Source organism: Diplotaxodon limnothrissa, linkage group LG18 (genome assembly GCF_057381915.1).
Source record: "Diplotaxodon limnothrissa isolate DT_005_m linkage group LG18, D_limnothrissa_male_GT1.1, whole genome shotgun sequence".
NCBI lineage: Eukaryota > Metazoa > Chordata > Actinopteri > Cichliformes > Cichlidae > Diplotaxodon > Diplotaxodon limnothrissa.
The window spans coordinates 3,437,219-3,452,621 of NC_140613.1; the positions used below are offsets into that span (position 1 = coordinate 3,437,219).

Sequence of the window (15,403 nt, forward strand, 5' to 3'; positions counted from 1 at the left end):
TGGCCGCTGCTTCTCTGCTGCAGGGAAATAAGTACTGTAGAAATGAGCCGACACAGTCGGATGGCAGTGGTTGACGTAGTCGTGAAATTAAATCAATTAATTAGTGTTTATGGACACTTGTCTTCATTTACTTGAACATTATTCTGTATCAGACCAGTCTAGCATCAATTCATTTGTGTCCATGTGCATGAAGTTAACATTTTCCACTTTTGAAAGGTGAAAACGTCATTTTGCTGCTCACGCGAGAAGCCATGATTCAAGTCCCACACAAGTTCTATATTTTTAAAATATGTTCTTACTGAAATGAGAGTAAAACTACTGGATTAGATTAGAGATCAAATATAATGAATTTATAAGCTGTTTCATGGGTGAGTGAGGGTTAGTCCTTTCCTCAACAATTAATAAGGCAGAGAAGTAGGAATGCATTTTTCCCAGGAGGAATATAGCACCAGGGATCACACGGTCAGTGAATCAGATGTGATGTGAATCGTATGCTGTGGCTTTAACAACCCAGCTGAACATCTATAGAAGACTTTGGACCAACCACCACCATCAAAACACAGGATATGGGGATAATTTTGGACCAATGGTGTCCATCCCTCTAGCAGTAATTCAGAGAATCCACATGAAGGCCCGACACCTTGTTAAGTGTACTCACACTAGGAGATCTGTAAGTCCAGGAAGTTTGACAACTGCAGCTGCTGCATTTCTTCTGTGTTCTCATCATAAACTTTAAATAAGTCAATAAGGCAACTAAAGTATACTAAAATCTAACTGTCCCGTTAGCTTAGAAGCTCGTTTTTCTTGCTTTAGTAGCCGATATTTAAACAAAAACACTAGAAATACTCAGCCTATGTTTGACTCTTATGCTAAGATTGAATGACTGACTTCTCTCACCTGCAGTAATCTGACTTTATGCTCCTTTTCTTCAGCCAGGACGCTGACAGCAGCTTTCACACTGACATGGGCACTAGGAGCTTCCATTAACTGTACACAGCTGGTTGAAGACATGCAATAACACATAATAGCAGATGATTCACCGATTTCACAGGCAGCTGACTGAAGCAGCAGGTAACAGCTCTGTGCTGATAACTGTTATAAAAACAGGATTTAGTATCTGCGGCCAACCATTATCTTCCAATTATCCTGTGTTTTATTGCGTAAGACACAGATAGCCACTGAAGAAATGACATCATATCCTGTGTGTCACTGTGATTACGGGAGCTATCGTCCATCCGGGACTGATTGCTATCATGAAACTCAGAAGATTCGTCGCGTGCCCTGAAATCGTACTCGGAGCTCCGTGTGGGCTCTGCGCCGACTCAGTGGCTCTGTCTCTACCTCTTTCATGCTTCACTGTGTACCTGCCGGCGCCCGTGATGCACAGCACAGTCGCAGTGCTTTCGCCTCGAAGGAGCTTCTGCGTTTCCTTAGAAGACCCGGTTACTCCGAGTCCCCGCTCTGTGAAATCCAGGCCAGAAAGAAATGGGTTCAGTTTCATGTTTCATTTCAGCTCTGCTCAAGTCTCACGTCTGCATTTGAAATGAAAGGTGGCTCAGCCGACAGGGACGCGCGGCAGCTTGATCTCTTTCTAGACGCTCCTCCCTTGACCTAATTCTCGCTACCTTGTTTGCATGTTCACTTTAAAGGCTCGCCGAAGGCTAGAAGCAGTCTGAGTTTGTGCTCAGTGCTGCTGTAGTGACTTAAGTCATGCCAGTTCAACTACAAAGCAGTGTGCAATCAAAAGTCTGAAGACGACATATTCATTCAGCTTCTCCTTACGTTAAGTCATGTATACACTGCAGTAGCGGTAAATGCTCATTAATAAACATGGACAAAAACTCCATATGAGCAAAAGTGTCATCGTGCTGCTCTAAATGCTCAGGTTTGTTTTCTTTAGTTTCAAAACCACTAAGCTGGTGTCACGAAAGCACCCAGGTCGTGTTTTGATGCTCAGCTCCAGGCGTGAAAACCCAGACTTCAATAATCAGCTGGTGATGCAACAATGGCGACATCCATCTTTCATGTATAAACGATATTTGACTAGGGCACTTTTGTGGGAAAATCCTCTGCTGATTTATGTCTGCCACTTTTATGTTTCAAATTATATAATGCTTTGTGAGAAAGGGCACACCGTCACATCAGTGCCACAAAACAATGGTGTAAAAGGAAGTTTGAATAAGTACAAAGGTCCCTGTTCTGTTGTCATATGTTGGTCTTTGCAGCAGTGTGTTCTGTTATTAATGTGTATACATACATGTAACCCCCGCTGGCTCGATGCAGCCAAACACTGCTCGACGACTAATCACTGTAGCCAGTCCAAAGACGGGAAATGCCAGATTCAGAAGCGGTTGCCCTTTAGGCTGTAGACTTCCTGAGGGATGTGCATGCCAGGAAAAATCACAGCAGCACGGCTCATAGCCCTGCCCCCTCCGAGTTCTTCTCTCATTAGCTGAAGACTAAGGCTCGCTATCTGTATTGTGGAATATGAAGTAATAGATTCAGATTTCAATTTAATTCAATTCATTTGTATTTATACAGCACCAAATCACAACAACAGTCACCCAAAGATGCTTTATATTGTAAGGAAAACCCTACAATAATACATACAGAGAAAAACACTATGAGCAAGCGCTTTGGCAACAGTGAGAAGGAAAAACTCCCTTTTAACAGGAAGAAACGTCCGGCAGAACCAGGCTCAGGGAGGGGCGGGGCCATCTGCTGCGACCGGTTGGGGTGAGAGAAGGAAGAGAGGCAAAGAGACTGGCTGTGGAAGAGATTAATAACAAGTATGATTCAGTGCAGAGATTTCTGATGTGGATTTTTTCTGCGATACTTGTTTTTTACAGAAGAGTGTTTTGTGTTTTGAATGGAGTTTTCACAGGTAGCAGAGGGTCAGAGAGGGGACTGACATACAAGGAAAACTTGGCAGTACACAGCAAGTCTACATCACAGATTTTTATATAAAATATTATGTAGCTTCATCCAATTTCTGGAAACAGGTATGCGTAACAAGAGAAGGAAATTCTTTTGTGGCTTTGATCTCTTGATGGTGGAAATCCTTGTTTTAAATATTTAAAATGTTCACAGCTTTCCTTTAAACTTCACAGGGATTCATGTTTGAAACCAGATTCTCCTCTAAAGAGAGGAAACCTAAAGAAAACATCCAGCTCCAGACGCTGATGATAAATTAACTGTGCGATGATGAATTTCAGCTTGTATTCATTTTTTCTGCATAAAGTCTGAGTTTCTACCTAGTGTGTTTTTTTTCATGTATTCTGATGAAGCTGACATTTGCGTCTCTCTGGGCTGCATGTGCAAAGATAAAGAGTGGAGTAGTAAAGTGTCTTTTATGCTTGTGAACAGGATGAAAAGAGTGAATCAAGAGAACCTTACCTTTCAAAATAAAACACACAGTTACATTATCAGTGCTGCAGGTTTTCAGCAATCTTGCATTATTATCATTGGAGCTCATCTCTGTTTCATTTCTTTCCGGCTCAGATGTTTGAAGGTTAAGTGATGAACAGGTTTGCCAAGTGACGGCTTGATGTTTTAGTTAGCAGAGGTGTCAAACAAAAGGCCCGGGGGCCAGAATCAGCCCGGCAAAGACTCCAGTCTGGCCCACTGGGGTGCCATTGGAAAATTTTAAACTTTGGACTTTCACTGGTATTTTCAGATGTTTTACAATCTTTGCTACTGAGAAATATACCCCCACCTCGGCTTTAAAAGGCTGACGGACAGCAAGTGGGTTGGTGGGCGGGGCATTCAACTTTGCATACACAGGACTATAGTATTTTCAGGTGACCTCATTGTCAAGGTTAAAGGTCAAGTTTTCTCTTTTAAACATGATCACCTGAGAAAGGATTTTCAAATTAAAACAGCACGAGATAATCATGTTTAAAAAGTCATCCCTGGGCAGCTGTTATGAAGGGGGAAGTATTTAAAGTAAACCCAAAGCAATTCTGTGTCACGCTGTAAACAAAATTTATTTCTGAAGTAAAGTTTGATCTATTTTTCAGCCCCCTGGTACTTGCTGCGTGGTCATCCATCATCCAGGGTCATTTTAGTTTGAAAAAGCACCGATTTAATCAGATGTGGATTCGTGCAGCTCAGAACAGAAACCACGCTCTAGTCTCTTCCTGTAAAGATTTATGTTTATGGGTCAATAAGCCTTTTTATTACTTCTGTGCTGCCTTGTTTATGCATTTTATGGCATTTACACCAAAATCACAGTGTGGACATAAAACACTCCCAAACCCGATCTGAGTTTGTGCTGTAAAGCATCACAGCTGACTCTGTCTCTATTTAACAGACGCATGGAGCATGTCGCATTCAGACATATCGTCTGTATATTTTTCCCACATAAATGAGCTGAGATTAGTCTGAAATTAGCTGATAATAAAGTCTGCATACCGTCACCTCACCTGTCTTGGGCCTGGAGTGCGTAGCTGATGCTCATCAGCCAGTTTCCTCATTATAATGAAACCGCTCCAAATATGTTAATGATTTGACACAAAGGCCATGCGTTTTCATTCATATGCAAAAGATGAATTGTTGAGCTCAAGTTCAGTTTCAGCTCCGATCTCTTCGCTGTTTGCTGAGAGCAAACAGGGCTGAGCTCACAGTCACTGTTCTCCGTTGTGGTTTTTATTATGCAGACAGAACTTTTCCTGATGCTTTTAGTTTGCACCTCATTTCCTCCTACCTGCTAGGTTTAAGTGCAAGCTCTTTTATTTCTGAAAAAACAAATGACATTTCAAGTGACAACTAGAAAAACAGTTCAGTTTGCAGATAAGTAAATAGACTGTCAACAAGTCCACAGTTTTCAAGCTCAAAGGCAGGAATGGGGCCTATCCTCTGGTGAAACTCTCGATGTGCCGCTCGACTAGGGCTGCTCAATTAATCGAATTTTAATCACGATTACGATCTGGGCTTTCAATGATCATTAAAAATGACTGAGCCGATTATTAGCCCCTCCCTCGTGCTTTACTCTTGTGTGGCAAATCGAGCGCACCTCTCTGCATTTCGAACACGCATCACAACAATTAAGAGGACCCAAGGGAAGCTCGGAAAGCTAAGCAGAAGTTAATTTATTTTTTATATTGCAAACATTTGCACTGTTATCAGTATTTGCACACTATTTTATATTATTTTGTAAAGTCATTATTCAATACATTGTTATTGTTAACCCTTTAAATCCCTGTAGAACCTGAACCGCGTAAGCTAGCGCAATAATTTGTTTTGCATATGAAACCGGAGGAGTTGTACTTACATCTGATGCCATCAGCTTGTCCTCGGTCACGGTTTCCTTCCACATAAAGCTTTGCAAAAATTGCATAAAAAGCGCTTGCAGGAACAAAAACATAATATTCCAGAAACACGCTTTGCCGATCCGATCAGCTGTTCGTAACACTTCCCACATTGAAAAAGACGTCAACGTGAACTATCGCATGTCCGCCATTTCCTGTCCGAAACCGGAAGTGACGTCATTTTCGCGGAAAATGTAGTTTTTTACTTGTAGGCCTTAAAAGCCTATACTGGTATTTTTATAAGTCATGTTTGACTTTTCTGAATAGTTTCTGGGATGCTTAGAACTCGAATTGCACTGCTGGAAATAGTTTATTTTGATGCACGTGCTGTTTCCTTTGCAAATTTGCATCATAGGATTTTTTTTTTCCTGCAGTATATAAAAATAGCTGTATCTCCAAAATAAAACTATGAAGACACTCAAAATAAATTTCCTGTTGTAAACTATTTTTTGCAACTTTTTTGTATTTAAAGTTTTGAGGGATAAACCTCTTAAATTTCTCCAAGTAGAAATATATGTAAAAAAAAACAAAAACGATTTTCAATTTTTTTGTAGTTTATTGCACTTTTTTGCAATTAATGTAGTTACTATGGACTTAATGCATACATATTATTAAAATATGGGCTATAACAGTTGTATAGCAACTTGAAATGCTCCCACAAATGGCACTACAGCATGTAAAAAAAAAAAAAAACATAAGCTCTGGCGTACTTGATTCTATGGTAGGTCTTAAAGGGTTAAATAAATATCGTCAAATAATCGAGATCTCAATTTCAGTGAAAATAATCGTGATTATCATTTTTGCCATAATCGAGCAGCCCTGCGCTCGACGATAACAGCCCAAAGTGTGCGCGTGAGATAAATCAAAGGAAACAATCTGAGCTGTGTGGTGGATCAGAGCCCACTGAAAACACAATCTTGGCTTTTGCCTAGCTGCCCACAACAAAAATCTGAAGGAGATCCGGTGTGCTGTGCAGAGGCACAAGTAGAAGGCGAGGGAACAGGTCACAGAGGGAGCTAAAAATAGCAGCAGAACACAAGATACTCCAGAGGTGCACGAGAGTCAAGATTTTAGTCGGCCTCAAAGCACATTCGTCATTAAACAGAGGACTTCTTCTGAAGCCCGACGCAGTCAGACACGGTCGATAGTTCAGCTACACTCTCGGCTGAATCCAGGAAAACACAAATAAGAAGGATTGTCGTCACTGTAATCTGAGGTTTACCTCAATACAGGCATTTCACCAATAAAGGCATTTCCAGCAAGAACCTCAAACTTTAAAATATAATTACGTTTTATTTATTATTAATTATAATGAATAATTAATAAAACGTTCACTCTGTGGTTGTGAGACGTGAGAATCTTTCATCTGACAGTAAAAAGTGATCTTGCTTCTCGTGAATCATGAGGCACTGTCTGATAGACCTCTAAATTGCTGTCATTTATAAGCTCCAGGTAGCTCTGATTGGACTCACATTTGCATGTAATGACGGTCAGAGGAGCCCTGACATGAAACACAGAAGAAGAGGCATCCGCTAATGAAGGTGTTTGTTTGAGAACCTTCATTTAGAGACTGAAAACGAACGTTTAATGATCTCTCTGAGCACGATGGATGTCGCGCGTTAATGTGTTGAATGAAGCGAGATGAGGTGAGACGTTGGATCGGTCAGAATTGGTGAGAAATGTTGAATTTGACTACGTCTCCATCATCATTAATGGCTGCCAGCTCCACAGGTTTCAAACACTTCAAAGGGTAATTTGTAATATGTGGCTACTTAATAATGATGGGTAGCTAATGTCAATGGGCCTGAGAAAATGACTCTGATCCTCATGTGTGACCTTCATCGCTTTTACCTTTGGAGCCAACATGTCGTCTACGTCAGGATGGGCTGTACAGCTGAGAAAGAGTCAAAGTGGAGGCTGAGGTCATCGATAGAGAAAAAACACCAAAGGAGGACATGTGAGGAAGAGGTTAATTTCCTTTTTCCTACGAGCGATCCTTGATCCTTGTTACAATGACACTCAACAGCTTGTCACTGTAAGCTGCTGCAGTTTTACCCTTGAAGGAGGGAACTTAACTGTAGCCTTGAGTTTGTAACAATTTTTAAACCTCTGGGGACAATTTAATTTGTACCTTGATGCAAGGATACTGTTACGACCCCCTCTGCTAGGCGATAGGAGGGGAGAAACATACACAAGCCCTCTCATGAAATCAGAGTAAATAAGGGGTTTTATTACGAACATTGAACTGAAAACCGACAGGGCTGTTCAACAGACCACCGGGAAAACAATTAATACACAAAGAAAAGAACAGGCAAGAGTAAAAGCTAAGGGTTAACTAAAGTGGGCCAGCAGACACAAGACTGTAATAAAACTAAGGTCAGCTGTATATCAGAGTTTACAAACAGAGTTCAAATATTAGGCAGACGAGGAGGACACAGCATGTTCACGTCAGCGCAGCAGTTGCCCACCAATTTGCACTGAAGTAAAAGAGACCATACATTCTTTGGCCAGTGTAGTCCACCTGCAATGCGCTCAAACACTGTGAAATAAGAGTCTACCTCAGTTTCTCTAAATGCTGGGACTAATGTGATGTGCCTACTTACATCAAAGCTGTCTTCTGGCTTCTTCTGGGATGGTAACTGCGGGGCTGACCGAGGTGTAGGAGGACTGGCAGATACAGCGGCTCCCCTCTCTATCTCCAGAGCCCTAACCTTTAAGTGCATGGCATCCACCTCCAACTGCTGCTTTTTTAACTCCACCTCCTTTATGCGCAGTGTTAACTGCAGCTCTTCCGCAGAAGGGCCAGTTTGAGAAGGGAGATTTTTCAGTGGGGCAGGAATACCAGCAACAGCTCCCAGCTCAACTCCCTCTGCAGGACCTGGCTCACCAAACAACCCCCTTTCATGCAGTTTAATACACAGGAGTTCTTTAAGCTCCTTTTTCTTTGCATTCAATGGCACAGTCACATCAAAGAAATTGGCAATAAGAATGAGGTCATCCTTTTTACATCTGTCCAGCTTTTCTTCAGTTGGGCCTAAAGTGAAATCCTCCAATTTAAATTCCATACTAACACACACCCTCCCACACAAGAAAAAACTGCCAACCAGAAAAGTAGAGCTAACCAAGAACACAGGTAACCCACCTGCGACAACGGCAACGAACAAAGAACAAAGAACGAGTCAACCCGACGGGAAAAAAAAGGATGGACGAGCCCCCAATGCAGAGGGGGTCGTAACTATACAAAAATGGCCCTCTTATAAAAAAAAAGGTGCACAGTCTGCAGAGCAGTGTTATTGTTATTCACACAGACACTGAAAGTGTGTCTTTAAAACACTTTTCTAGCCTCACTGAAGCTTTATGTGTCTCATATCTAAACAGTGGATCCTAAAACTAATGTGTTTGAACTGAAACCCAGAACTAACTTGCTGTGAAGTGATGTTCTGCCAGTGATACAGAGTGTATGTCAGATTGTAATAAATGTGTCCCACATAACTTAAACCAGCGGTCCCCACCCCTCGGGCCACAGACCATGAGTCGTTTGGCACCGGGCCGCGAGAGTTGAGGCTCGGGTGTGAAATTTATGGTTTTCAGGGTTTTTATCATTTTTATCATTAACTCCGTTTCCCTGGGTCTTTCCCGTGTGTTGTGAATAAATCTTCTTTTTTTGGCACCGATACTGATTTTGATTTTTGGTACTGATTTTATTTTGTTGTATTTATCCACGACACCTTAAAGGCCGGTCCGTGAAAATATTGTTGGACATAAACTGCTCCGTGGTGCAAAAAAGGTTGGGGCTTACACGGTAAAACCTGAACATCTAAGAGTCAAATTTATATTTTACCTAAAATTTTAGAGACATTTAAAATTTAGACAAAACTGTGCCGACAAGTATTTTAACACCTTTGGTACATATGTGAAACCTTTTCTGGACCTTTGAGGTCGGACATTTAGTCCTTTATAGTTTGTTTTTCATGTTTGTGCATTTACACAGCCTGCGTGAAACTCTGTGTTTTACTCCAGTGTCAGCTCTGGTATGGGCTAATAGCCTTTAAATGAATAAGTAAATGATTCATCAGTTGTATCTTTTTGGATCTGCATGCTGGTGACCTCATGAAAGTATAATCAAAATAACTGCAGAGTAAATCCGGATGTACTGACCTCGGTGTTTCTACATTTGTAGATTTGGCCGTTTTCACAGTCAGACTGAAACGTCTGTAAGCAGAAATGATCTCACCCGAAAACCTTTGGGGGGGAAAGCCTGTAATGATTCTAGTAGACTTGATTTGCAGAGGATGAAAAGGGTTGCTTTAAAAAGAGAGTTATGGCAGCTTTTGACCTTGGATAAAGGAAGGCCGAGTGAGACGGGAAGCGATGAAGTGGTAAATTAAAACCCGAGGAGACCCTTGTAAAGAAAGAGCCTTGCGCTGTTCAATTACCTTTTATAATAGTGCATATTAATGTCTTGCAGGGTTGTCTGGGGTGAGGGTTTAATGGAGTTTAACTTTGTTTCTGGAAAGTTTTGAAGGTTATAATAATAACAGGTGGAAATAAATGGTTGCGCATTTGCTCCGCTTGTATCCAAACCTTTGTTTTCTGTCCTTCATTTCACGATTTGCCATTTTGATTCTGTTTTCACGTCCCGCACATGAGTTACAGCTTTGTTATAATGCGTGCTTGTTTTAAGAGCTTTGTCACCACTAACCCGAGTGCAAAGTGAACCTGCTGCAGGGGTGAATGGAAGATGCATGACTTGCTCTGAAGTGTCGGTCTGATAGCCGATGTTGCATTTTGGTCTTCCCTTTTCTTCCTTTTCCTTAACTTTCTTTTGTGTATGTACTGAATGTAACTGTGTGTCTGTTCTTCTTTTTCATTTGTAACTTGAATGAAACCAAAAGGGGGACAAGCAGGTTCATTCTATGTGCATGTGCTTTCCCTCTAGACTCTGGCTGCCCTAACGAGAAATTCGATAAATCTGCTTCCAAACCATCTCGCACAAGCTTTGCATGTCCACTCTGGTCCTGAGGAAATTAACAAGCGAATAGAGAGCGCCATCGACTTACGGAGTGGCGATAAGTTGAGAAGAGAGCATATCAAGCCTTTCTCACTGATGTTTAAAGACTCCAGCCTGGAAGAGAAGGTAGCTGGGGTTTTAGACAGATAACTGTTTTTTTCTTTCTCTCTCCCTCCTCATATCTTTTCCTAAATGACGACTTTCAGAAGCAAAACAATAACCAGCAATTTTTTATTGTCCCATCATGAGTAAGCTAAAGGCACATGAGGTACTACTGTGGGATTGCAGGAACAAAAAGACTGACATTTTGTATTTTACTGTCAATCTGAGTCAATTTAAGATCCCACAACTTTTAATGACTTAACAAAAAAAGTTGTGTTTTTTGGGGGGAGGGGATACGATGCACTGCAAAATAGATTTAATGTTCAAGGATTTTCTTTTAGCTAAAGACTTACTCATCTTTGTAGCAAATGGACTCTGAAGTGTGCCACCACAATAATTAATACAGCAGAACGTAGAATGCAGAAGGTTAAGCCAGACATTGGCGTCGACCTGGATTTTCTCTGAAAAGCTCTGAAATGAAGCAAAACAATGAGCAAAACAAGAAAACTGACGCCACAGAATATCTATCAGACATCTAACCAACATCTAACCCTCCTTCCTGTAGCACACAGGTAGTGTTTGGGATTTAGGCTTCATCACTCTAGAGTAAAAGTAGGAGAAGCAACTTTCTTGCTTACCTCCTTCCTTACATTGGATTCTTTCTCCTCCACTGCCTGTTTGCAATTAGTTAGCTAGTCAACCGCTTTTGATTGTAAGATTGCACAATTCACCTGCCTCCAGACTGACTGTAAATTATCACCCTTTAACTCATAAATGCAGACAGATGTACACATGTAAGTCTGCATCTCCTTGCAACAGGGAACACAACTTAACTAGTTGCCAACTGTTCCGCTTATACACCTTGGTTGTCGAGGCCCGGGGCCATTTTGCAGTTAAACTGCTGTCCTGTGGCAACTATGTTGCTATTTATGGAGGAATTTATGAACTTAACTGAACTCGCTTCATCTTATTGTAAGTTTATTGAAAGTTTTGAAGTTAGAATAGAATAGAATAATCGTTTAATTGTCCCACTAGGGGAAATTTGGTTGTAACAGCAGTTGCTTTGAAGGCAGCAACTGATTGCAGTGAAAGTTGTTGCAGACCTCGTTTTATCTTCAAAGCAGCCACTGCAAGTTTGTTGCACATGGTCACAGTCGTTTTGATTGTGTCATGGTCCCCAAACACTGTTTTGCCTCGTGTGGCTGTAGCATTAGCAAATGTGTTGCATATAGAGCTGGGTGTCTGATAAGTATATATCCTGCAGGAGCATATGCTGGGATGGTGGAAGGCTTCAAACACCAGGCCGTGTTGCAAGGTAGCAGCAGAAGTGACATGTCAACATTTTCAGCTTAAAGCTGTGAGTGTATGTTTGGCTCGTAAATGACTTTATAATCAGTCAATAATTAATGCATTTGAGTTAGTATATTATTATCCATAATTCCATTATGCAATTTAAATGAAAGAAAGTGAAATTAAATTCTTCTAATTAAATGTATTTTAGGATTCTTCTCAGGTTTATATGTTCAAACAAAACAGGTTAAAAATATACAACAATTAATTATTATTCTGTTGGCACACTTCACACTCCGTAATAACAACACAATCAGCTTCATCTCTAACATTACAGACTAACTCTGCATGGCATTAATATCTTCTGTGAGTTAATGTAACTATTATTCTCACGCATCAAACATGTGTAACTGTGACTCATGTTTGACGTGCTTCAAATCTGATGAAGGATGTGAGATTTTTTTTCTTCGCCAAGCTTCGAAGCTGGATGAAACATGATGTTTGCCAACACCTGGAGTCCAGTTTCCACCTTCAGTTTACTCATGACCAAACGTCCATGCCGTGGACCCCTTTTACAGTCCTGTGGAAAAAGTTGACAACATATTCAACTCTATTTTTTTTTCTTTCTTTTTTTTTACAGGAGCACACTGCATTCACTAAAGGAAAACAGCATGACAGGAAAAAATATGTTTTTTCTCAAAATCCTGACTTCCATATCCCATAACTGCAGCTGAACGTGTCATAATGATGAGATGTTTGAAATATTTATTTCTGTTAAATGTACTATATGTAATACTAGAGTGTCTACATTAGGATTTATTATTATAAAATTTTATTTATTGTTACTTTTTTAATCATCTGTGGTATGTCGTTTAATGTCGTTATTGTGTTAGAAACTACACAAAAGATTATTTACAATTCTATATAAGCAGTAGTGTCAATAGTCAAATGACCTTTGATGAATTAATCTGCATCATACCTTACTATTTAGCAGTTTGTGATTTTATTAATCTGAAAACAAATTTAAAGATATTTAAAAAGTGGTTTTGTGTTTTATTTCGTCTTTAAAAGAAACAAACTCAAATACAAACATCTAAACGGGGTTAAACACAGCTGCCAGTTTTCATTGCCGTTATCATGAGATATGGAAGTTGGAAAGTGTGTCTGTGTTTTCCCGCCTTTTCTTTAGTGAATGCAGTGAACTTCTGAAGCTTTTGGTCCCTTTTTACCCTATTTTTTGTTACATTACTGAGCTCACTTTGACCTTTAAGTTGACTTTCGTTTTGCCTCTCCCTCTTCACATTTGTGTTTCCCCTTGAATCTTACATTAAAAACTTTTTCCAAGAATCTATTATTATTATTATTATTATTATTATTATTATGTTGCCCTCTTAACCTCTTTAGTAAATGTGCAGTGATTTGCTGTTGGCCTCCCTCATCTTTTTTTGCCAAAGTTGTGACAAAACGTGAAGCATCCTCTTGCTAATTTCCCAGCACCCTTTGAGAAAGAGACAGAGCGAGGACGGGGCAGCGGGGGTTACAGGGTGGGAAGTTTTCAGTGAAACAATTCAGGGCAGTTTGGTCAGACTGGTGACTCAGGTCAAGTTATGTTCGTGTAACTCGGCAGAAGCCACAGGATCAGAAAATTAAAACGTGTTAACGTGTAGACTTTAAATATTTTTAAATTAAATATTTAGAAACAGTAAAGTATTTAGAAGCAATAATAAATATAGCTATCTGATGAGACAGTGAATACTACTGTTATGATTGTGCACTTAGTAAGCTAATTAGCATGAGTACGCTAGCATGGTGCTAGGCTAGTGCTAGCTTAGTGCTAGCTTGGTGCGCTCCAAAATTCAAAAACATCTTCCAAGTGTTATGAGTAATGGTTATGATTAAAACAGTCAACTAGTGTTTTAATATCTCCCTTTGTGTACTTGTTAAACAGGCTAGCGTATCTCTTTCTGTTTTTAGTGTAGCAGCCAAGCTAGTCTTCTTATTTAAGAGAACAGGTCGTTTTATCAAACATTAAGAAAATTCTTGAACCTTTGGCCAGGTGCAAATAGTCTGAAGGTTTCCTCACAGGTCTGGATTACTTACATTGATTGCTAGCATAACTATACCAGGTTTCAGAATATAAAAATTAGAAAGTAGGTCTATATGTAAAATACAGAGAAAAAAGTAGGAGAAAGTCAAAAAGGTTGAGGCTTTTAGAAATCCTTATTAGAGTTTTTTATTTGGTTGAGTTGTTAGCATTGATACTTTAGGACTGAAAAGACATTTGAAAGAAAAAGCTAATTAATTTGATATTATTCCTACTCTAAATATAGTAACCATTTGAAGTCCCACCTGAGTTTTAGCTTTGCAGTCTGCTTATTTTGACACGGCGTGCATCGTTTTCGTCTCTGACTCTGCTAAAAGCTAGCATTGTGCTTGTGAGCTTCGCACCTTCCCCAGGACCCCACAGCTAACCCACCAGCTCCTGTCTCTCTCTAACGCTTGTGTTTGAACCGTGGCATGCATCTGTGGCAGTGTACTGGCGTGTTTGAGTTGCATTTTGATGTCTTCTCTGTTTGTCTGAAAACTTGTTTCTCGTCTTCCCCTCACCTGCTCCTCCTCCTCCGTCTTCTTTCTCTTTGTCTTCTCTTCATTGTGCAGTATTCACAGATGAGGGACGAGGTTTTCAAATCCAACCTGGTGTGCGCCTTCATTGTGCTCGTCTTCATCACAACCATCCAAAGCCTTCTACCCTCTGCCAGGTAAGAGAGCAGATATTCAATAAAATGATCATTTCAAAATGCGCAATCTCTTAATTCTGCATGTGTAGCAGCTTTTGCACCTTCAGTGTAAAATAGGAACTTCCCTGACCCTCTTGGTTGCGTCTAAGACACTGGGGACTGATTTTTATGTGGGTGTAGCACCAAAATCCAATGGATACACTGTTTATGTTTGCTCCTGAGTTCCACAGTCATGGACAGGGCGCATATGGATTATTTAGTGAGGCGCAAATGCAAAACAGTAGATTAGAGATTACAGGTTTTACAGTTCTACTACTGCTTACGCTTACTGTCGCCATCTTGAATTGACTTTCCGAGTTAAAAGTCCTACCTGGGGGGCTGTTCCAGATGGAAATCCTGGGGAACTTGGAAATTCTGACATTAATCTGTACCGCACCAAAATCATATCAGAGAGGAAATGCTAGCTGTCCAGTATGTTCCATGGTGCTTGTTTATGTGTAAAAACATGGGTCATGTTGAGGCTGGAGGCTATTCTAAAGGTCATAGGGTGAGAGGCAGGGTACACCCTGAACAGCTCACTGGTCTATCACATAACAAAACCCTGACCTATGTAGCCTTAGTATATGGGTTAGCATTCTCTGCTGCACACAGCTGTAGATGCTCATGTCATCTGTGAGAGGTTAAGGACTTGGGTTGAGTGAACAGATTTAGGTTGTATTTTAAATGTAAAGGTTGAGGTTTTCTTTTTTTCATCATGTCAGAGGTTTAGAGGGTGGGGGGGAGTGGGTTAGGTGAAGGAAAGAAGAGAAAGGAGGCAGAAACAGCTGCGTTATAAGCGTATCTTGCCTTGTGTTGTCTCTGTGACTCTGACTGTGAAGGAAATCTTGTGTGACCAGGTCAGCTCCAGCAGAATCACAAGCTTTTAATGAATCTCAGCCGAGGAGAACAGAGTA

At 40.5% G+C, this 15,403-nt stretch overlaps 1 protein-coding gene across 1 annotated transcript in view; it reads left to right on the forward strand.

Moving 5' to 3' along the window:
- The window catches only part of adcy8 (adenylate cyclase 8 (brain)), a 132,277-nt gene that overhangs the window by 76,447 nt on the left and 40,427 nt on the right, over positions 1 to 15,403 (forward strand). The window contains exons 8-9 of the mRNA XM_085378882.1: positions 10,249 to 10,446; positions 14,371 to 14,471. Coding sequence (XP_085235008.1) covers positions 10,249 to 10,446; positions 14,371 to 14,471 — 299 coding nt within the window. The remainder of the gene's footprint in view (positions 1 to 10,248; positions 10,447 to 14,370; positions 14,472 to 15,403) is intronic.